Source organism: Mirounga angustirostris, unplaced genomic scaffold (genome assembly GCF_029215605.1).
Source record: "Mirounga angustirostris isolate CCGP_5_RB_7025 unplaced genomic scaffold, mMirAng1.0.hap1 SCAF_13, whole genome shotgun sequence".
Taxonomy (NCBI): domain Eukaryota; kingdom Metazoa; phylum Chordata; class Mammalia; order Carnivora; family Phocidae; genus Mirounga; species Mirounga angustirostris.
Genome location: NW_026991721.1, coordinates 39,052,816 through 39,075,389, shown reverse-complemented (window position 1 = coordinate 39,075,389; position 22,574 = coordinate 39,052,816). Strand labels below are relative to the sequence as shown.

General features: G+C 50.7%; 1 protein-coding gene across 2 annotated transcripts in view; it reads right to left on the bottom strand.

Moving 5' to 3' along the window:
* The window catches only part of SERGEF (secretion regulating guanine nucleotide exchange factor), a 225,796-nt gene that overhangs the window by 14,223 nt on the left and 188,999 nt on the right, over positions 1 to 22,574 (bottom strand). Inside the window, exon 11 of one of the 2 annotated variants that reach the window (XM_064576783.1) lies at positions 12,363 to 13,189. The exons of the other annotated variant lie outside the window; for it this stretch is intronic. Within the exon in view, the coding sequence (XP_064432853.1) occupies positions 13,113 to 13,189 (77 nt within the window). The 3' untranslated portion in view covers positions 12,363 to 13,112. Of the gene's footprint in view, positions 1 to 12,362; positions 13,190 to 22,574 lie in introns of those variants that run through there. 2 annotated transcript variants of the gene reach the window in all.

The following is a 22,574-nucleotide window of genomic DNA, read 5'->3' as shown; positions in this document are numbered from 1 at the left end:
CTGGGTCCCACTGGGCTGTGGGAAGGTTGTTAATTTCACTTCCTCTGAGCTCCTAAAGCACCCAGAACCCTCTAAGCATATGCACCACCCCCCTCCTGGTTCTACAGGTATTTATATTTGCACTTGGCTCACCAGTCTGTGAGCTGGGATGGGAGTGGGGTGCTGAGAACAGGGCACACTCATCAAACAGTCCTCAGGCCCATGGGACAGGCGGTCGGGATACGGCTACTTTCCCCTGCCCGCAGTCTGTCTGGAGAGTAGCAGGGAGGGGCAGACACATACACATTATGCTGAAATCGGGTGCCATCGACCCCAGTCCCATGCCTGCTTGCTTGCCTTTATTCCCTGGTCTGTGGCCAGAGCTGCCACCTGGTTGCAGGACTCAAGAACAGAAAGCTGCAAGTCTCTGTCCCTGGTCACCCTGCCTGGATGAGGGGCAGCTCCTATAGAGAGGCCATGAGAAGACTGTGAGGACAATGGCCCCACCAGGCCCAGCTGAGGGAAGAGGCATGGGCAGTGCAGGACCCTTCCAATAATTAGTCTATCCATCACTCTCTAGGGCCAAGGACGCCCTGAGGCAGGAGCTGAGGCAGCAGGAAGAAGCCATTCCAGAATCAGAAAGTGGGGCTGTTCGCCCACAGAATCACTCTGGAGATGTTCTGGGATTGGGGCCCAAATTGCCTCAGGGAAGGCTGTCAGTGGAAGCAGTCTGGCCTAGGGGTCCTTCCAGACCAGCATCCACGGCAGCACTGAGAAGATGGGGGTGAGGCTGAAGGCGAGGAGGAGGAGGGAGGGGTGTCCACATGTAAGAAAAGATGAGGGCCTGTGGAAGAAGGGATTCGGGGAGGTAACGTTCCAAACATGGCCACTTCTCGCCAGCCCCGTCACCTCGCACTGGAACTCTCTGTGAGGGCTTCGTGCTGGTCTCTCTGCTGCCCCTCCTGACCTCACTATCTGTCCTCCACACAGAGCCTGAGTGATCCTGTTAAAACCTAAGTCAGACGAGGCTCCGCTCCACTCAGAATCCTCCAGTGGCTTCTCCGCTTACTCAGGTAAACAACAGCATCCTCTGACCTCAAGTCCCATGTGTCCCACCCTGCTGACATCACCATGGCTCCCCTGACTTCTTGATCCTCAAACAGTACCCACCTGAGGGCCTTTGCACTTGCTGTTCCTGCTGTCTGGAATGCCCTTGTCGCTGATAACCACAGGTTCACTCCCTCATGCTGCTCAGGTACATGTTCAGATGTCACCTTATCTGAAAGGCCTTCCCTGACAACTCTGTGGGAAATAGCTATCTACATCCCACTCCATCTTTGTCTCCTCATCTGCTTTATTTTTCTTTATATTTTTATTATCTATCTCTCCTGACCAGAACACAGCTCTTTGAAAGCAGGGACTCAGTTTTGTATGCTGCGGTATCCTGGCACCTAAATGGTGCTTAGCATATATTCGTACTCAATAAATAAATACCTGTTGTGGGAATGAACCAACGAACAAATGAACGAACGAACGAATGAATGAATGAATGAATGAATGAATAAGTGAATGAATGGCTAATGAGAGAATGGAGCTGCCTTGTTCTCTCCTGGAGGGCCAAAGAGAGCATTTGGATGTGGGGTGGGAGGAGATGCTATGGGCAGACCGGCTTCAGCTCACTATCGGGGAGAAGGCTGGAGTGGCTGGGAGGCTGCCCAGGGGAGCAGCGGGTGCCCTGCCCCTGGAGGTTCCGAGCCCCCGACCGGCGTGGGCCCTCCTACGGTGGGCAGAGTATGGGATGAGACAAATCAGAAGTCCTTCTGACCGTGGAGAGCTTGTGTGGTGGTGTGGATGGGTGTGGACGTGTATGAGAGGGGGAGGAAGGTGGAGGCCGAAGAGCAGAGTAGGGGCATACCCACCCAGGCCCCAGGCCTTGAGGCTGGCTCCCCCACACCAGACAGACGAATGGCCTTGGTTCAGATGATAAAGAGAAATGTGATGAATTTCTGGGTTTGCCCTCATAGGTCTCATTTTGAGGCTGCAAGGCTGGGGCTGCTTGAGAACCTCTTTTAAAACCTCAAATCTCCAAAAGTTGCCCCGTTCTTTGTCAATTTCTGTCCCATTACCTAAGAGGAAACTGAGGCCCAGACTGGAGGTCCTCGCCTCCACACCTTCCCGCTGCTCTCCGCTTCCCCCTCTGCCCCGCGGCAGGCACCATGTGTGATGGTCAAGGGCAGCCCAGTGAGGAAGGTCTGGATCAACATTGCATGGGAGAGAAAACGGAGTCTGGGGGAGGTTCGGAAACAGCTAAGCTGGGAGAGGCAGAGGCCAGCCTTCCCGTGCCATCCCCCCAAACCTCCCTAGGGTAGGAGGTGCTGGGGCTGCTGGGGCTACCGTCCCCAGCCACCTGTGCAGAGAGCGTGCTCTGGCATGTGGCACACTGGCTCCACTGGGGGACTATTCTTAGATCTAGGGAGCTAGGAATGATGGATTTAGAACCTACGAGGTGGAAACATGTTGGCCTGTTTTATAAACAACTGAAATCCTCCCCCACGGACTGTCTTTCTGAATTCTGTGTTCTCTGCGGGACTGCTGGCCCTCTGGGCTTCCTGGCTGTACCAGGAGAGGGAACAGAGAAGGCAACTAGCCTTCTCGAGGGCCTGTGAGGACCACAGATGGTGCTGGGGCTTTTGCATGACCCATCCCACTTAACAGGGCCGTCCTGGGAAGATGGCAAGGTGATCACACTCTGGAGGAAGAAACAGGCTGGGAGAGATGCTGGAATGAGCCGGCCTGCTGTGCAGCCTGGTCCCGCCAGCAGGGGTCTGGCCCTGGTGGGTGGAGCGTTAAGGGCACGGGCGGCACCTCTGGAGTTCAATTCCTTCACGTGTTGCAAGGGGCTCTCCTATCCTCTGAGATTTCTTCGCTGGAGGTGACATATCATCCCCTGTACAACTTGGTGGCCTGTCCTCCCCGCCAGCCAGGGACCCTGTTCTCCATAGGTTCCAGGTTGCCATCGCCCCTGAGTGTGTCCCCAGACCTGGCCAAGGGTGCCCCTCTAGCCGTATACTTGGTCCCAGAGGCTGCCTCTATCAGTGTAGCCCGAGGTCACCTTAGCTGCACTGGAGTCCAAGCCTGCTGACTCCTGCTGAGCCCACAGCCCACACATATACTCCTAAACTGTGCTGGAGAAGCTGTGCTGTACCCCCTGGCCTGGCCTGCGTGCTGCTCTTCTGGCCCTGGCCGGGACTTTCAACTTGTCTCCATTAATTGTCATCTTGTTAAACGAACACAGCGATCCCCGAGGGGCACCCGCAGAGAGGCGGGGGCACAGATGCAGCTCTGGGACCAGGGGCAGTGGGACTCCTGCCATTTCTGGAAGCTGGTCACCGACAGAGCGTCTCTATGCTGTGCTCCCCGTGCCTGTTTGGGAATCACTAGCATGCAGGACAGGATGCTGGGAGTTAGAGCGACAGCGGGGGTGGAGGTTAGAAGGTCTGTTCTGGAACCCAGAGCCAAGGCCAGACGAATCCCCATGCAGGTCAGAAGATTAGGGCTCTAGAGAGAAACTGCTGGATAACACAAACCTGAGAAGGAATTCTCCCTCCCTCTCCAGTCACTTACTGAAAGCCTACTGAGTCTCTGCTCTGTGTTTGGGGCTGCACCCGGTTCAGTTCAATGCTCTTGGCACACAGCGAGTAGCCCTCAGACAGCACAGGTAGCCAGGTCTGGGGCACCTAGAAGAGCGGTGGCCAGTTCCTCAGAGGGACCAAACCCTCTTGGGAAGAGAGTGTGGCTCTTATTTATCTTTCCTTTTACAGATAGTAAATTTTTACTGAACTTTATGACAGTCAAAAAGAAAGAAGAAAGAAAGAAAGAAAGAAGAAAGAAAGAAAGAAAGAAAGAAAGAAAGAAAGAAAGAAAGAAAGAAAGAAAGAAAAAGAAAGGGAAAGAAAGGAAATATAATAGTATGAAATATGAAAAAACTAAGGGATTAATCCTTTTAATTTACCTTAATATATTTTTTTCCTTTTTAGAGCATTCCCAGAAAAATTGAGCATAAAATACAGACAGCTCCCCGTCCCGATACATTCACAGCTTCCCCACTATCAATGTCCCGCACCTGAGTGGTACATTTATTACAGTCGATGAACCTACCCTGACACCTCATTATGGCCCCAAATCCACAGTTTACATTAGGGGCCACTCTTGGCGTTGTGGTACATTCTGTGGGTTTAGACAAATATCCAACGACATGTATCCACCATTATAGCATCAGACAGAGGAGTTTCACTGCCCTAAGTCCTCTGGGCTCCACCTATTTATTTATGGTTTTATCCATCAGAGTGAACACATGAGTGGAGAAATAGTTCTAGAGCACCCGAAGGTTCACGAACGGCTCTAGCAGGAGGAGTAGAGCAGTAATAAGTCCTCCAGGGGCGCACAGTCTAATGGGGGAGCAGCAAGCAAGCAGACACACGAATCAACAGGATGCAGCTAGTGAAAAGAGCTATAAAGAAACAGAATGGAATGATACGATTAGGACAGGGGGTCAGGAAGTCCTCTCCAGTGAGGTGGCCTCTGAGCTGTGACCTGGAGGACGAGAAGGCGCCAGCCACACAAGCACTTGGAGGAAGAGCTCTCCAGGCCGAGGCAACGATAAATACAAAGTCCCGAGGCGGGATGTCCTGCCAGTTCCAGGCCAAGGAGGCCAACGCCTGTGTGGGGCCTTGGGAGCTGAGGTGAGGTGGGCCTTGGGAAGGAGGGGAGGCCTGCTGAGGAGTTAGGAGTTTATTTTGAGAATGCTGAGAGAAGCCACTGGAGAGTTTTAAGCAGGGAGTGGTAAGACCTGACTTACATTTGAAAAGGCTGCTCTGTGAAAGGGAAACAGGGAGACATTCAGGAGGCTCCCGCCCTGCAGAGGACCGCATGAGGGGGCAAGACTGAGCAGGCTGGGGGCAGAGGAATTTACTCTGCTTTGATAGGAGGGTGTCTAGGACCTGCTGATGGACTGACACAGGGAGTGAATAAAAGGGGGATTCACTACAGTAGCGCTGTTTGTGAGGTTGAGGGGGCTGGGGGAGGGCCAGGCTTGGCGAGAAAACCTGAGAGTTCTGTTCTGGACATTTTAAGGTGGACGTGCCTATTAGACATGAACGAGTGAATGAATGAAAGCAGACTTCTGGCGAGCCTAAGAGATTATGAACCCGAGTGAGAAGTGGGAAAGCGTGGGAATGACAAACGTAGGTGCTCCCCAGTGAGCAGCGGGCAGCTCAAGAGCTAACGGTGGGCTTCTGAATCCATGGGGCCTTCATTCGGGGCTCAGTTTCAATGTCACTTTCTCAGAGAACTTTCCCTGACCATTCAACCCCATCCTGCTATCCCCTCACCCTGCTTTATTTTCCTTCCTGGCACATAACACCCCATCCTATATTTACTTGTCTCTCTACTAGAATGAAAAACTTCATGAGAGCAAAAATTTCATTTTGTTCAACGGCTGCGTCCCCAGCACTGAGAATAGTTATGGGTATATAAAAGGGTTCAATAAATACTCGTTTTAGGAATGAACAGGTGTTACTTGCCCCAGCAGGAGCTCATTCCCTTGAGAGGAAAGCCCAGTCGAAGAGCTGGGCAGGCCTCCCCGGGTCAGGCATCCAGGGGAAGGCTTGGGGGTATGCGCAGGGGGCAGTCGGGGCAGCCTGTGTTGAAGGGACACGAGGTTTGTAGAGTGCCTGCAGCCCCAGTTGTGGGGAAGAGAGACATTACAGCTAATCACCGGTCAGACTCAACCTTCGGCTCTCTCGGCTGGCCTGGCCAAGTCTGTTCCAGCTCTTTGAATAAGCACCCACTGCAGCCCCCTGCAGGCAGACCCCCCACGTCCCCAGACCAGGAAGAGTCTGCTGGGCAGCATGTATCTCAAGTTCTCACTGGATGGGCCCGAGACTCTGGAAACAGCTGCTGCCCCTCAGTCGCTATGGAGTCAGACAGGCTTGGGTATGATCTTGCCTGTCACCTGCTGTGTAGATCTGAGCTTTTCTTTCTTCATCTGTAAATAAGGACAATCATCTTTCCTTTACAATTTGTCTTTTCCCGAAAGAAGGTGTAAAGTGCCCAGCGTAGAGTCCATCCTGTGATACATGCCTGGTTGACACGTGTTCCCTCCCCCATCACCCCAGCTGCTACCGGGTGGCCTCGTGCCTCCTGCCCAGGGTCCAGTTCCCAGCCCTCCTTGGTCTGCTCTCTCTTGCTGCTGGCAGTTAGTACATTTGGGAGAATCCCCATGATCAAAGCGTGCCATCCGTCCTCTCCTCCCGCCCTCAAGACCCCTTGCGTGGAACAAGTAGGTGACACCTCACACGAGTTCTAGCTGAGACAGCTCAGATTGGTGATTGAGGTGTCCCAACAGGCACAAGCCACTGAGCATTGCTATGGAAACCACTCTGTTATTCTCCACGGTGTCACTTGTTTCCTGGCTCAGCTGCCTTTGTGGCACAGGGGAAAGGGCAGTGGATGAGGTTCCGGAGGATGAGACTCCTAGGGGACCTCTGCGCCTATGGGCTGCATGAGCGAGCCTAACTCTCTGCTTCTTGCTGGGTCTTACCTTCCCCAGCTCTAGGCAGTAGGCCACTGTTTCTCAAACCGTGGCCTAATGACTATCTGCACTTGTTAACAGCCACAGTTCCATAGAAGAAATATGGACCCAAAGAGCTTTCATTCGGTGGATCACCAGAGCTGAAGTCAGAAGACGGGACCATGCCCCTGCTCCAGCAGAGGAATGCAAACCTTTTGTATATTATTAAGCCATCTCTTAGTTACTATTTACACCATATATGGTGCCCAAAGGTTGAAGGAATCTATTCCTGTCCTTCAAGAAACCAACAATCCTGACAAGCATAAGTCCCAGGCCACAGGGCAGCTGGATCTGGGACTTGAGCTGCACGGGACCCTGGCCTGTGGAGACCAAACAGCACCAAAGCTGAACACACCTGCCAGGAGTGTAGAGCCCACCAATATGGGCAGTTCTTTATTCCAAGCATTCATCCAATCCACCAACATCCTTCTACCATCAATTCTAGATGCGGTACTATCTGGGTGCTCATGTGTACGAGAAAGGAGAAGGAGGAATGAGCAAAGATGAAGAAGATAGTCCCCATTTCTTAAGGAACTCCCCATCTCTTACTAACCCGTATTTCCTGAGCACTCACTACATTCCGGGAATCCTGCAGCACCATTTCCACTCTCTCAGTTTGCACCTATAATACCCAGGTGGGCAGGCATGTTCAGGATCCTTATTTCACCCCTGAAGAAGGTGAGGCTCAGGCTCCCCTGGAAACTGAATGGTGGAGCCAGGACTCAAACCAGGTCAGTCTGTCTCCAGAACCTAAGTTCTCAGCTCCTATGTTCCATGGCCTCTGTATCTCGGAAACCTCAGGCAAGCATCTTCCTCTCTGGATCTCAGTTTGTCTATGAAATGCAGAGGCTCAGTGATGCTAGTGGGTACAAGAGATAAGGCAAACACTTGTGAGCCAAGACAGAGAATAGGAAATGGCCCCCTGAAGTGAGGTGTGAGGTGCAGAGACCAGTCCCCATACCTCAGGAAAGGAAGGCAGAGTGTCCTCCACCCACTGTCTGGGGGGAGTGAGGCCACCGTGAGGCTTTTGCTTAAGGCTCAGAGCAGCAAGTTACAGAGAGCCAAGGCTGACACCTGTCCACCTCCACCAATGTCTTTTCTCCCACCAAACCCAACTGCCCACCCCATCTGCCTTCCCGGCTGGGCCTTTGTTCATACTGCTCCCCCTACTCTTCCTCATCTCCTCTTACTTTCTTCCTCCAGGAGGTCTCTCCTGATCCTGCGGCTCTCCTTCCCGGATAGACTAGAACAGACAGAACAGATAGCTTTAACTAGTTAAATGCCATTTCACCAAGAAGCCCCCATATCAATGGAACAGCATTTTCCTTTAAGATCTGGTCCTCGGCACACGGCTCCCTGTCTTCACAATTTGCTCTGTCTCTACTGGAGAAAGAGCGGTGGCCCTTCTCCATCTGAATCTCTCACAGCAGATGTGAGTGAGGTTGCCTGGAGAGTCTGGAATGCCCCGTTGCCATGGTAACAGCACACCAAGGTTCAGGATGCTTTATCCCCCATGCGCTGTCCTGGCAGTGCCATGCTAGGCTGCTGGTGGAATCGTCCTTAATGAGCCAAAAAAAAAAAAATCCCATTAATGGACAAGCAACTGTTCCACTGGTGTTGAGGTTCAGCTCTTGCAAACACACTTGTGGGCCACTCAAGTGGCTGTTGGCTGATAAGGAGGCGAGACCCCGGCTCTCTGCACTGTGGCTCACTTGGGGTAATATGGTTTTTAACTGGCTCAACCAACAAAGCAGGCCCTCCCCCACTCCAGCCCCCAAATTACCACTTCTCTTGTTTGGTGCTGCCAGCCAGGGATCTGCCTGCGTGGACCCTGGCAATTAGCACAGCACTTGCATTTGTTGGGGACTTAAGAGTCACTGATTAGTCTAATTCCACGCCATTTACAGGCAGTGAGTATCAGCCTGCGATTGACTTTTCCCAACAGTGGCCCAGAGGTGGCTAGATCATGGCCTGAGTCTTAAATGGAGGCAAGGGCCTGGTGAGCCAGACTGCGAACCAGGAGGAGAGACAGGACTCACCTCCAGGCCTGGCAAAATGTCAGCCATTGCCTCCCCCAGTTCTGCCTGCCTAAGGGAACCAAAGACCAGAAGAAGGTGTCTCCAAATTGAGGTCACACCTGTCTCCAAGTCAATCCTGACCAGAAAGGGAGCCCATTTCCCTTTGACAGCCTCCCTGCTGACCCCCACTGGGAATGCCCAGCCAAAGGACTAGTGACCCCTAAACTGAGGGTTTCTGAGGCTAGAGGGTCTGAGTTAATTGTAGCTGGATGGGCAGGACCCTGACACTCAGCCTACACTCTGTTGCCATCTCACCACCTAATGGCTGGAACCTTGTATCTGTCCCCCAAGTTGATGTCTGGCTGGATCCTCTTGGAATCTGAATGCCCCACGACAATTACCTTAAGATTCCTGCTCTCAGACCCCTCACCTTCCTGCTGAAGGATCCCCAAACAGGCCCTCCAGGATACGCAGCCTCCAGGATACATTCCCAGGATCATAGAGGTCCCTATACCTTGGATGGTTGATCCCTATCCTGACCTAGCAAGATCCAACTCCATAGCTAGTATGGTTCCCCTGGGTTTCTACCCTCTACTGCCAATTTGCTTATATGCAGCAGAGAGGAGGCATGAGTACGTGGAGCTCGCTGACTATGTGCCCATGGACACTGGGTAACTTCCAGATCCCTTCAAGGAACAGCATAAGCATTGAGGCCTCGCCTGGACAGGCCTTGATGACGGAGCTTCCCCTGATTCCAACGTCCCTAATTTCAAGCTTGCTCAAAAACAGGGGGCTAAAGTAGGTCTTTCTAGCCACTCAAAAACAAAAACAAAAAAGACATTTGACTTTACCTTGATAGATGCCATCAGGGATACAGAATGAACCATCAAGGAATATGTAGTCTAGGTGATCAGAGACTTGCCGACGAAAAAAGACATGTTAAGGGATGGGGAGGAAGGGCCTTCCAAGCAGGAAGAACGATGTGAACACAGGCCTTGCTGGGAAGCTAGATGGAGCTGGTAGAGCTAATGGTGGTAGCTCGGCTTGGTGGAAGAGGCAGTGCACAGACAGTAGAAGGAAATAAATTGGGAATAACAGGTAGGGGGCATATCACTGCAGATAGCTCAGGAAATATAATCCTCAAAATGCCTGACTACAGATTTTGGACTTTATCCAGTAGCCATTGGAAGCCACTGAGACTCTTGAGCAAGGGAGCAGCAGAATCAGAGCTGTGCTTCAGAAGCAAAATCTGGATAATAACTGTCATCATCATTGTCATTGTCGTCACGGTGGATAACACTGAGGGAGCACTTGGGCTGAATGTGGAGGAGGGGCCACAGGAAGACCGGCTTGGAGGCAGAGGCAAGGTCCAGGGGAAAGAGCATGAGCGGAGCCCGCACTGTCTCAGATGCGGTGGGAAGCAGAAGACGGACGGCGGGAGAGAAAGCAAGGAGGCAGGACCCAGAGGGCCTGGCATCTGTGAAGCTGTGGGTTCGGAGGGGTGACAGAAGTCAGCCTGAGCCAGAAGACTGGGAGGATGGAGGTCACAGCTAGGTCTAGGATGTGAGACTCTCTGATTCATAAGCCTTGTAGATGGATCTAGAATCCACTCCTAAGGACATGGTCAAAATACCCCTCCTGTCACCCTGACTTCAGGAAAACATTTGGGGAGGAACAAACCATGACAGAAGGGCAGCTCTCTCGGGCAGACTTACTCTCCCACACTCTGCCCTGATCCTACCAACCAAGAACCTGCTGGCTGAAGCGAGAAGGAAAGGGCCCGGAGGGGGTGTCCTCTCCTAGCTTTGACCCTTGCACCTTCTTGTTTGGAGGTCTTTCTGTCACAAGAAGCATCAGACTAGGTCCCCCAGATAGGGAGGGGGCCCTGGTTTTAACCCACCTTGCTTGCTTCTCTGTCTTTAGGGACTACTGCTACCTGTGCCAATGGGGATGAGGGCTCTCAGAGGGATGGCAAGAGCTTCCTCCTCCAAGACTGCTCTCACTCCTCATGACCCACATGGACCCTCTGTTTTTTTTTTTTTTTATTCTTATGTTAATCCCCATACATTACATCATTAGTTTTAGATTGGACCCTCTGTTTTGATCAGGAGGGCTTCCCACCCTGCTCCACCCTCCCCCGTGCTCCACAGTCTCTGGCTGTGCTCGCACATGCTCCTTCCACTTCTTCCAGTCAGGAAGGCCCTTATCCATTTCTCCTGGGCCAGTCCAAATCCTTGTCTAGCCTTCAAGTCTTGGCTCCAGTCCTCCTTCCACTAGAAAGTCTACAACGAGCACTCCTTCCCTGAGCTGAGCTACAGCACTTCGAAAAGAAGTTCCAGAGCAGGAAGGGAACTTTGAGATCACTGGCCCAATTCTCTCAACGCGACCCAAGAGGACACTGGGCACTGGAGAAGGGAAGAACTTGCCAAGGCAGAAGGACTAGGATTAGGTAAATTCCCTGGACAAGCCTCTCAGGAACTTCATGGCTCTGCTTTGTTTTGCCTGTCCATAACACAGATTGGGGTCCATGACATTGGGGAGGGATGCCTCCTGTATCTCTTCTCCTCTGGCACAGATCCCTGGCTTGTGGGTAGCTCAAGAAATACAATCCTCACTAGCCAAAGGCTCAGGAAGGCAACAGGTCCTGAAGAAAATCAAGACACGGGTGAAGAAGGAAGAAACTCCTCCTTCCAGCGATTCTCCACTGTTCTGGGATACAAGCCAACCCTAGCCTCTAGATTGGGGTGGGATAGAGATGATGCATTCAAAAGGACTATTACACCCAAAAGAGATTTCTGCAACCAATGCCAGGGTCCCAGCCCAGAGCTTCCTGGGAGAGTAGCTTGAGAGGCGGGCAGAAGGGGTCATGCTGAGGCCAGCCTCCGACCTGGGGGCACTAGGGATGGTGGTCATACCAGCTATGGGAAGATTTTTCAGTTAAAGTTGAATCTTCAGGTTTTTAGAGTGAAAAGAACTCTTCAAGATTACCCAATCCAATTCCCGAATTTTTCAAAGGGGAAAACTGAGGTCTTGGTAAGGAAAGAGACTTGATCAGGTCCTACCATACCTCAGGGTCACAGCCAGAACACAGCTCCAAACCTCTTCTCACCTGGGTCCCACGTGGGTGTGGAAGGAGAGCACCCGGGAGGGGTAAATGGCCACCAGGACTTCCTACGCTGTTTTTTAAAACATCCAAACTCAATTACTGACTAATAGGCGATTCAGGTTTAAAGAAAAGTGTTAGGTTTGACTAAGGCTCCAAGTGAAGAAGTCACTTGCTTGAGATCATGCAGCTAGAAAAAGGAGGTGCCAAAACTCAAGCGCAGATTGATCTGGTTCCAAAGTCCGTCCTTTTCCCACTGGCTCATGCTACCACCCACACCGCCTCTAGGCTTGGAAGAGAGGAAGAAAGACAGGATAGACAGACACGCTGAGAGTCTGCCAAAGGATTCCATTGGACGGATACTTCCTAGGGGAGCCCCTCTTTTGCCTGAGATCCCGAGCTGGGTGCTGGAGACACAGAGAGGAAATGAGATCCAGAAGCGAAGAGACTAGTAGGAAACTCCCAGGGAGATTCTAAATGAGCAGTGATAAAGGTTGGAGGAGAAGCACACACAGTCCTTGAAATTCTAAGAAAGAATGAGGTTGAGGAACAGAACAAGAAAGGGATGGTGCGAAAGAACTGGCCGGCAGGGTCCTGCCTGAAGATGCGCGTGCCCTCCCCACCCCCCCCACCCCCACCCCACCTTGGGCCACAGTCCTATCTTTGTGCTCATGGAGCATAGCGCCATGCCTAGCCCACAGAGGCAGGCACGACAGAGTTGCTGAGTCAGTACACAGATGAATGAAACTCTACCCAAAGGGAATTGAGATGCAGCTCCAGTCCCTGCAGAGAAAGGGCCTGCCCACCCAGTGGGGTCCTGCACCCCCTCCATCTGTAGAAGGGCAGGAGGCAGCTGGGGGGTCCAAAAATGCTGACACAGAGAGGGACAAGAGCTTCCAGCCCCAACCGACTCCTCCATGGCAACGAGCTGACAGAAAACTGCACAGGAGACTGAGAAGCCAGTTTTAAAATAAAGACACAAAACACTCTAACATCACACATGCAAAGCAATAGCTCAGGCTCCCAGGCCCTGAGGAGGGGTAGGCACAATCATGAAAAAAGGTACCTCCTTCCAAGCCGCCCATTCCCCCGCCAAGGGCCCCCTGTGCCTCCCCTCCTTCTGGGTACTCTTCCAAGAGCTGCAAGCACAATCTCTCTTGCTTTGCACTAGATGCCTTAGGCACTGCGTCAGATCTGACAAGCAAGGGGAGAGGCTCCTCCGGGGCTGGAGCTGGCCAGGTCCTCCGGCAAACAGGCTGTGGCAGCCGGCTTCCTGCCGCACCACACCCGTGGTCGCTGCCGCAGGGGGCCAAGGAGGAAGAGCAGGGCAGAGACCCCTCTCCTCCTTCTGTCTCCTGATGGTCCAATCCTGCTTCATCCTTCAGGGCTCAGCTGTATTTGCCTTCATCTCTCCAGGATGACTCAATCGCACACATCTTCCAGTGTAAATCCAAAGCCCTGTTTACATTTCAAATATAAAACTTTTCATTATACTTCTGCTTGCAGAAGTCGACAAGACAGTCTACTTTGCATTATACTTCTGCTTCCTTATTCTGGCCCCCTCCCCCCACTAGAGAGCCTGGTCTGTGATAAAGCCTCAATAAATGTTTTCTGAGTTGAATCAATAGCACGAGAAAACATTTTAATTTGAGTAGCTGGAGACCAGCCCTCCTTCGGTGTATGGGAGTCCATGCACTGAGACTAACTTGTGCCTCCAAAGCCTTGGATGCTTTGGGAGCATGACGGCGGTATCACCCCCTCTCTGATGCTGCTGTCCTTCCCGCTGCCCCCCGCCCCCGCCACTGGCTTTCTGTCTACTCAACGTGTGCTCTCCTTTACAGTTCTATAGCCATTACCATATTTGAAAGGATACCCCCAAACAAGCTGGGTTCAATTCTAGCTATATCGCCTCCTGTCTGTGCGAACTTAGGCAAGTCATTTAATCTCTTTGAACCTTGTCTGCAGAATGGGAACAGTCCATTGCTGTACCTATATCCTGCCTACCTCGTAAGACTAGCAGGAGGAGCAGAGATGACAAATTGTGGAGAGGGCTCTAAAAGCTATAAGGTAGGGGCGCCTGGGGGGCTCAGTGGGTTAAGTGTTGACTCTTGGTTTTGGCTCAGGTCATATCTCAGGGTCCTGAGATGGAACCCCGCAGACTCTGCTCGAAATTCTCTCCCTCTCCCTCTGCCCCCTCTCACACATGCTCTCTTTCTCTCTAAAATAAACAAAACCTTAAATAAAATAAAGTAAAAGCGGTAATGTGGTATCTGTGCAAAGCTAAGGTGGAGTGGAGTGTGGTTTCCAGGATTTTGTGACAGAGGAAGCTGAGGCCTAAATTCAGGGAGTGACTTGTCCACGATCACACAGGAAGGTACTGGCAAAGCAGGGTCCAGGTCTAATTCCTGGTCCGGAGCTTTTTCCCTAATCCCATGCTGCCTTACAAGTCCCATCCAGGCATTCTTTGGCAAAAGCAATTCCGTATTCCATTAAACTGAGAAGCACTTTGGATCACCTGCAGAGTATAAATCTCTGAGATGGAATGGAGTCCAGCTCTCTCCTTCCAGGCAGAATGCCACCTGAAACATTCTAGCCAGGGAGTTAACTCTTACTCGCCCACCAAGCCTTTCCTCGCAGTCTCTCCAGCCCTGCACCAGAAAGACCATCCTGCCACGTCAAACAGTCTTGCCCGGCTCTTCAATCCAACCCCAGAAAGAAACACAATGAATGCCACACCGCAGGTACTGGAGAAGCGGATCGGGAACAGCCTGGACAGAACACAGAGGAAAACTGGTATGGCTCTGACTGCAGACTTCAATGGAAAACCACGAAGGCTGCTCCAGCACTTGATTCGGGAAGTAGGGACACCGATTCCCTAGGGTGTGAAGTCAGCAGAAACAGATCTCAGAGAGATAGGAGGGACACACAGGCCTCACTGCCCAGATTCTAACCACTTCCAGGCCCACATGCCAGAGATGTCACCGAGTGAAGCCTCTTCGGACCTCAGCAATGACTGAACAGGAGAAAGAAAGAGAGGGAAGGGAATGTCTTTGTTGAGAACCTTAGCCCTTTCATGGTGTAATGATTAACTCTGTGCCACCGTGGCTAGCTTATGGTGACCAGTTGTTTGGTTAAACACCCGTCTAGATGTTGCTGTAAAGGTTTTTTTTTTTTTTTTTTGAGATGTGATTAACATTTACAATCAATTGTGGTGGGCCTCATCCAATCAGTTGAAGGCCTCAAGAGCTAAGACTGATGTTTGCTGAAGAAGGAATCCTGCCTCAAGGCTGCAATACTATACAACCCTGTCTGAGTTTCCAGCCTTCAGATTCAGGACTGTGACATCAACTCTTACCTAAATCTCCAGCCTGCCGGCTTGCCCCAAGGATTTCAGACTTGGCAGCCTCCACGATCATGTGAGACAATTCTTTAAAATAAAGATAGATAGATGATAGATAGATAGATAGATAGATAGATAGATAGATAGATAGATAGATAGATAGAGATCAATCAGTCCTATCAGTTCTGTTTTTTTGGAGAACCCCAACTAATACATGAATACATGTGAGGTTGGGTGTTTTCATCTAGTTTACTTCATGTAATCCTCCAAAAGACATGAGAGGTAGGTTTTTCTATTCTGATGTTTGCTTACAGATAAGGAAACTGAGGTCCAGAGAGTCGAGTCACTTGGTAAGGGAGACCCCAAAGCCCATGCTTTACCAATTTCATCACAGGGCCTGAGGAAGTAGAATTTCTCTGAAGAATGCCAGGACAAGAATTCCTCACAGATAGTATTGCTGATTCCTGAATTCTCCTTCTCCTTGGGGATGCAGTTGATGCCAACAAGAACTGGGGGTAAGAATAGGTTTGCTCATTCAAGCAGGACATGGTCTTTAGGCTCTCCATTCTTCCCTGGGATGTGTATCTGATTTGGGATTTGGGTCTGCGTCAGTACTCCAGGGTCTCACTGCTTTTAAAGCTGAGCTCTGAGTGTCAGGGAATGACACGGATTTTGTTAATCTATGAGTGGTCTTCTTCCTGAAGGCAAATCCAGGCTGGAGACTATTTCCATCTGACTCCTGGTGGGAACACGGGTAGACTGTGTTCTCTGCCCTAAAGGGGTTGTGTTCCCTGGGGCGGGGACGGAGCAAGCTCCCTTTGCTCTAACCCCTCGGGCTGCCCCTTCCCCTCCCCAGGCCGCTCACCACTGTCTCTGGGGAAGCCAGAGACTTCTTCCCCTGAACAACGTTAGCCCAAGGATGGATGAACCTCTTCCTCAGCTCCCACTAGTGTAGCAGAGGCAGGGCAGGATCTGCGGGTGGAAGTTTACTAAATGGGAGGGGCACTGAAAAGAAAGAATCCCAGCAATCCAAGAAAACATCTACAGGCAGGCAGGGCTGCCAAGATGAGGTTTCTGACTCTTTGCTATCGCCTCTCTCCCTCCAAGGGGAGAGACATACACCGGCAGCAGCCTTTGCTTCCTGTCATTTGAACCTCCCGCAGTTCCCACTTGGTCACTGTCTTGCTTACTGTCAGTGCTTGCTGACATGTTAAGGCACACAGAAGACATGATCATGTTTGACACACTGGCTGAAGGGAGAGGTCACTGTGTGGTCCCAAGACTGGCTCCTGCCAGACGGGGGTCATGGTCCTCACGTCCCGGTTGGGGACTCTGTCCTTGTGCCTTGCTGCCCTTGTGACCCAAGTCAGGAGATCCAGAATCGACTCTGCCTTCTGCTTAGGCCAATGCTTTCATTTCTGGGCTCCGCTCTGGGTCCTACTTCCTCCTCCGATAATGGCCTAGAATGTGGTGACAAGCATATGACATCACTTCTCAGATGAAATCTCAAATAGAGAAGTGGCCTTACCCATTATAGACCAAAGGGTCCTCCTTCGAGGACCAGGAAAAGTACCACTTTCCCTCAGGAAGCCTGCCAGGACAGGTGCATTGTTTTCTGTATCTATCGAAAGACCAGGGATCCCTCCCCTCCTCTGTGGCTGGTGTACTGGGGACCCCTTCCTCCCCCCATAAAAGAGTCACCTGCATGTTTACAGTAGCCACTAGAGCTTACGGTCACCATCAGCTGGCTCTCCAGGGAGAGGCAAAAGCTAGTGGAAATAACAATAATAACTAGCATTTCCCGAGCATGTACAATGGACTAAGTACTACTCTGAACACCTCACATGCATTAACTCACTAATCAATCTTCACCACAACCCTGAGACTTAGGTCTTTCCTTTATACCCATTGTATAGACAAGAAAACCAAGGTGCAGAGAGAGTCAATGACTTGCCCAGTATTATATAACTAGTAAGTGGCAGAGCTGGGATTCAAACCCAGGTAGTCTGGCTCGATAGCCTTTAATCCAAACAACTCTGCCAGGTTAGTTCTATTAATCCTATCTCAAAGATTGAGGAAATTGAGGTTTGAGCACTGGACTAAGATCTCACAGCTAGTAAGAGGCAAATCGAGTATTCAACCCAGAGGTCACATCCCTTCTCAAACTCTCTCTGGTGAGGATTGTGTTGCAACCACTCCAGGCTGAACTCAGGGAGGCCAGCTGACTTCATTCATCCCCAGGGTTGAAAGGCCACAGAACCAGGAATGGATGTCCACTGCTATCAGGAGGGTTCTTCCAGCAGCTGACTTTGAATGAGTGAGGTTTCCAAGGTACTTTATATATAAAGATTATATATACACATACAATATATATAATTCTCTCCTTCCCTTAGATGGAAAGAAGGTCTTATTCCCGCACACACACTTTCCGGTTACTGTATCTAAACACTATATGGTTACAGCTTCCTGGGCGTCCACTCTACCCAGGTGTTGCTCTAGAAGTGGTCTCACACATGAGCCTACTTGTGCTGGAGACTGAGTGAGACACAGGAAGCAGAGTCTCCCAGTGGAAGGGCAAAGGCTTAGAGGGACCCGGAGCTACCAACCACTTCCTGTAGAGATTTAGGCCAAGTTTCTTAATCTTTAAGAGTTTCAACTTCCTTACCTATAAAACAAACAAAAAGAAAGCAGACAAAGAAATTCTTCCTTTCAGGGTGGTTATGAGAAAAAAAAGAAGTATGAAATTTTACAGCAGAGAAAGAAAAATGTTTATTAAGCACCTAAGATGCACCACGCTCTATATGGATGTATCTCGATTATACTTCACAAAAATCCCATGAGACAACTATCTCCCCTTCATCATTAAGGAAATTGAAGCTCAGAGAAGTTAATGCTTATTCACTGTCACATAACTAGTTAGTGGCACGGCTGAGTCGTGAACCTAAACCCTCTGGCTTGAGCCTGGAAGCTTCACCACCACACCAACTGCCTCTCTACAAAGGCCCAACAGGCTCCCCAATTCGAATTCATTGCAAGGGGGCACATCAGCCTTTCCCCGTCAGCTTGGCCCTCTCCTACAGGACTGAGGCGGCACAAACCTCCCCATCCCCAGTCTTGGTTTCTGTGAGGTTTCCGTAAAATGTAGGAATGGAAATTCCATACTTGTACTTGAATGATCAAAAGGAAGAGCCCTTCTGCCTCTTCTCGCAGGTTTCTGGTGGGATTCTTCCCTAGGCTTTCAGATCCCATGGGAAGGAGGAGAGGCCATGGTGGTAAGATCGCAGGGGTTTGATTCTGAGCAACAGAGGCTATTCCTTTGCAGAGCCTTGAGCACCCATGCCTGGGAGGTGGCAGCTGCTGTTGTCTGCGAGATGGGTACAGAGATGGGCCTTGGCAGCACCAGGCCCAGGGGGTGACTCAGCACCAGCTGGCTCTGGCCCTCTGCCCCTGCAGGACAAACCGCAGAAACTCACGGGTCCTCAGAGCGGCTCTGATGGGGCTGTGTGGCCTGGCTCTGTGGAGTCCTAGTAGCTCGTGTGGTTCTACCTTATACCCATAGCTCCCGGTCACCCAGCCCTATGGGGTCTGCCTAAAAAGATCGAGGTTTCCTCTTCTCCATCCTCATTTTTGCTGTCCTAATTTAGGCCCTCATCATCACTTACCTACCACAATAATATTAACTAACATGCGCTTGAAATGCATTTTTTTCTTATTCTTTCTTTAAAAAATTGCACTAAAACATACCTGACATACAGTTTGCCCTTTTAACCATGTGTAAGTGCACACAGCTCAGTGGGCTGAGGTACACTCGCACTGTGCAACCGACACCACATCTTTGCATCTTCCCGCAATGACTCTGTACTCATGGAATAATTACTTCCCATTTCTCCCCCTCCTCAGCACCTGCCACCCACCATCCTACTTTCTGTCTCTCTGAGTGTGACTGCTCTCAGAACCTGCTATGGGTGGGGTCACACAGCATTTGCCCTTTGTGACTGGCTTATGTCACTGAGCATGAAGCCCTCGAGGTACACCCATGTTGCAGTGTGCGTCAGAACGGCCCTCCTTTCTAAGACTGAGTGTCCCATGAAGTGCATTTGCTTATTTAATCCTCCCAAGAGTCCTCTGAGGTAGATACATTATTATGTCCACTGTACAGAAAGGAGATGGAGGGAGAGAGAGACGAAGTGCTTGGATCACTCAGCTGACAGGGAGCAGAGCTGAGATTGAGGCCCAGGCACTCCAGAACCTTGTGCTTCCCTCTGCAGTGAGCCCCGCGCCTTCTCCCCAACATCCCTCCTACTCACAGGCCTCCTGAGCTCTACTCCCCATCAGGGCACTGATCTTTCTAAAAGGCCAATCTAGTATTTTCACTGCTCTCCTTCAAACCCTTCCTGGGTTCCCCTGTCTATGGTGATCTTAAACCCACTAGCACAGCCTTCAGGCCCAGCCCTGACCCAACTCCCACCTCCTTTTCTGGCCTTTCCCCTCCACTCCCCCAAACCTTAGTCCTCAGCACCCAGACTCTGTGCCTTTTAACCTGCTGTTCTCTCTACCTGCAATGCCCGCTCCCCAAATGAGGCAAACACCGACTCATCTTTGAAGGCCGAGCCTAAGTGTCCCCTCCTCCTCCCTGGATCTCCCCAGGCAGCTTGTCTAGCTTTCTTCTGTGCTCCTGTCGAACCCAAACATCGCTCTGTAGGAGAACTGCTCGCGCGCAATTGGATGGGCCAGTTTAGAGCCCCGTGTTCCGCGCTTCGGCCGCGCTGGCCAACATATTCGAGGATGAAGACTTCTTTTCAGTATCAGAGAACCTCAGGACCTTTCCAGACACACTGATCAAAGCAACATGTAATAGTAAGAAGTCACTATGAATTTAGTAAAGCTTTTAAATGTAACTGTATCTGAGTCAATATGACACTACCTCTATATATTTGAAAACAATGCTGCTTATTGGTGTATGTAGCGATTTGGGGACCTTGTTCTATACTCTGGATTCAAAGTGCCAGGACTTACATCTTGTGAGCCACTGCTCTGGCCCAGAAAGTGAGCTTTTTGATGCAATGGAAGTAACACTGATGCCCTCTATTACATTCTGGGCTGTGCCAGTCACTTCTCATTTTTATTTCCTTTAAATCTCAAAAAAATCCATATTTTTTCCAGACAAGAAAACAGAGGCTTGGAAAGGTAAAGTATAACTGGTCTGAAGTCACACGGTGAAAGAGAGGCAGCGTGGGATTTGACACTCCATGTTTTTCTCCTTTGCCAAGTTGCCTACAGGGTAAGGGCCACAAGGTATCCATCTCTGAGTTCCCAGGGCCTCCCTCAGAGCAGTGCTCAGGAAATGTGGCGGCACGGCTGACACAAACCAGAGAGCCCTTCCCCCACACATTCTCAGCCCACCTCTACCCGCCCCCACCCTCCCCACCCCCCTGGCCTGTACCAGAGTCTCCGGTCTGGTTTCCCCAGCTGCAGGAGAGCACAGAGAGGGCATGGTGCAAAACTCAGAGATGGCAAAGCATGGCCCACTTCTCCTCTACGTGCTATTTCCCTCATTTAGTAGGTACCCCTGCCCCAAGCCTGGCTCGAGGCACCCCCTCTTCATTAGCAGCCCTCAGCCCCTGCTCCTGTCCCTCCCCCAAACTTCCTGTCCATCTCCACCGAAGCCTGCTCTCAGCTAATAGTGGTCTCAGACTAGTTCCCACCAGACCTCAATGCTGGTAGAGCCAGGTGTGGGCTTCCCATGGCCACTTGTGTTTTAAACCAAAGGACAGGTCCCTCACAATCTAGCTGGTCAGGAGCCGCAGGAGGAAAAGGATGGGTTTCAAAGTCAGACATCTCCTGGTATCCATCCCTGATTTTGCTCCTTCCTTTTTGAATGCCCTCGGGTAAAGAACTTAATTTCTCTGAACCTTAACATCCTCAGGTGGAAAATGGGAATACAACCAATCTCACTGGGTGAATATCTAAAGGCTATATAATCTTGCACTGTGTGGGGGGTTAGTGGGCCTCCAAAAGATACGGCCACATCTTAACCCCCCAGAACCCGTGAATGTGTCCTTATTTGGAAAAAGGGTCTTTATAGATGTGATTAAGTTAAGGACCTTGAGACAAGAAAATTGTCCTGGATTATCCGTGTGGACCCTAAGCACCATCACAAATGTCCTTTTAAGAGAAAAGCAGCAGGGGGTGAGGGGATAGGGTAGCTGGGTGATGGGTATTAAGGAGGGCACGTGTTGTGATGAGCACTGGATGTTATACGCAACTAATGAATCGTTGAACACTACATCAAAAACTAATGAGGTACTATATGTTGGCTAACTGAACATAATACAAAATTTTTTTTAAATAAAATAAAATAAATAAACATACACACACAAAGAGGGAGGGAGAGAGAAAGGCAGAGGGACTTCTGACACACAGAGAAAACTGGAGGAGGCAATGTGACCTTGGAGACAAAGACTGGGGTGATGTGGCCACAAGTCAAGGAATGTCAGCAAAGGGCACCTGGGTGGCTCAGTCGGGTAAGCGCCTGCCTTCGGCTCGGGTCATGATCCCAGGGTCCTGGGATCGAGTGCCGCATCGGGCTCCCTGCTCGGCGGGGAGACCGCTTCTGCCTCTGCCTGCCGCTCCCCCTGCTTGTGCTTGCTCTCTCTCCCTCTTTCTCTCTAACAAATAAATAAAATCTTAAAACAAAAAAGAGAAGAAAGAATGCCAGCAGCCATCGGAAGCTGGAAGAAGCAAAGGACACGATCTCCCCTAGTCTTTGCAGATGTAACTGTGTGACTACGTTAAGGACCTTGAGATGAGATCATCTGGGATTATCCAGGTGGGCCCTAAATCCAATGACAAATGTCCTTATAAGAGTCAGACCGGAGACACAGACACACAAAGGAGAACGCAATGTGAAGACGAAGCAGAGAATGGAGTTCTGCAGCCACAAGCCAAAGAATGCCTAGAGCCACCAGAAGACAGAAAAGGCAAGGATGGATGCTCTCCTGGATCCTCTGGAGGGAGCATGGCCCTGCCGACACCTTGTTTTCAGACAGAACTGTGCCCCTCGGATTGTGGTACTTTATTACTGCAGTCCTGGGAAACGAACACAGCCTATCTCCCTAACTTATCACATATCACCCCTTATCTCCTGCTTTATGTTGGGAGCCCTACAGACCACGTGTACAAGAATGCAGGCTTCTGGGGGTGTGCAACTTTGTCTGATGAGGGTCACTACTGTAACCCTAATGATTAGCATGGTGTCAGGTACATGGTAAAGGCTCAATCCATTTGTTTGAATAAATGAATGAACTGTAGTTCTCAGAGGGCAGGCACCGTATGTGATTTACTTCTACATCCTCAGCACCCTAAGCATAGTACCATGCTCTATACATGCGGAACTACCTCCGCCCTTCATATATTTTAGCACTGAAGGAGCGACTCTCTGAAAAAGGGGCAAATCTTACCATGCTGGTACCCAGACATAAGCCTACAGCCTTCAAAGAGTCC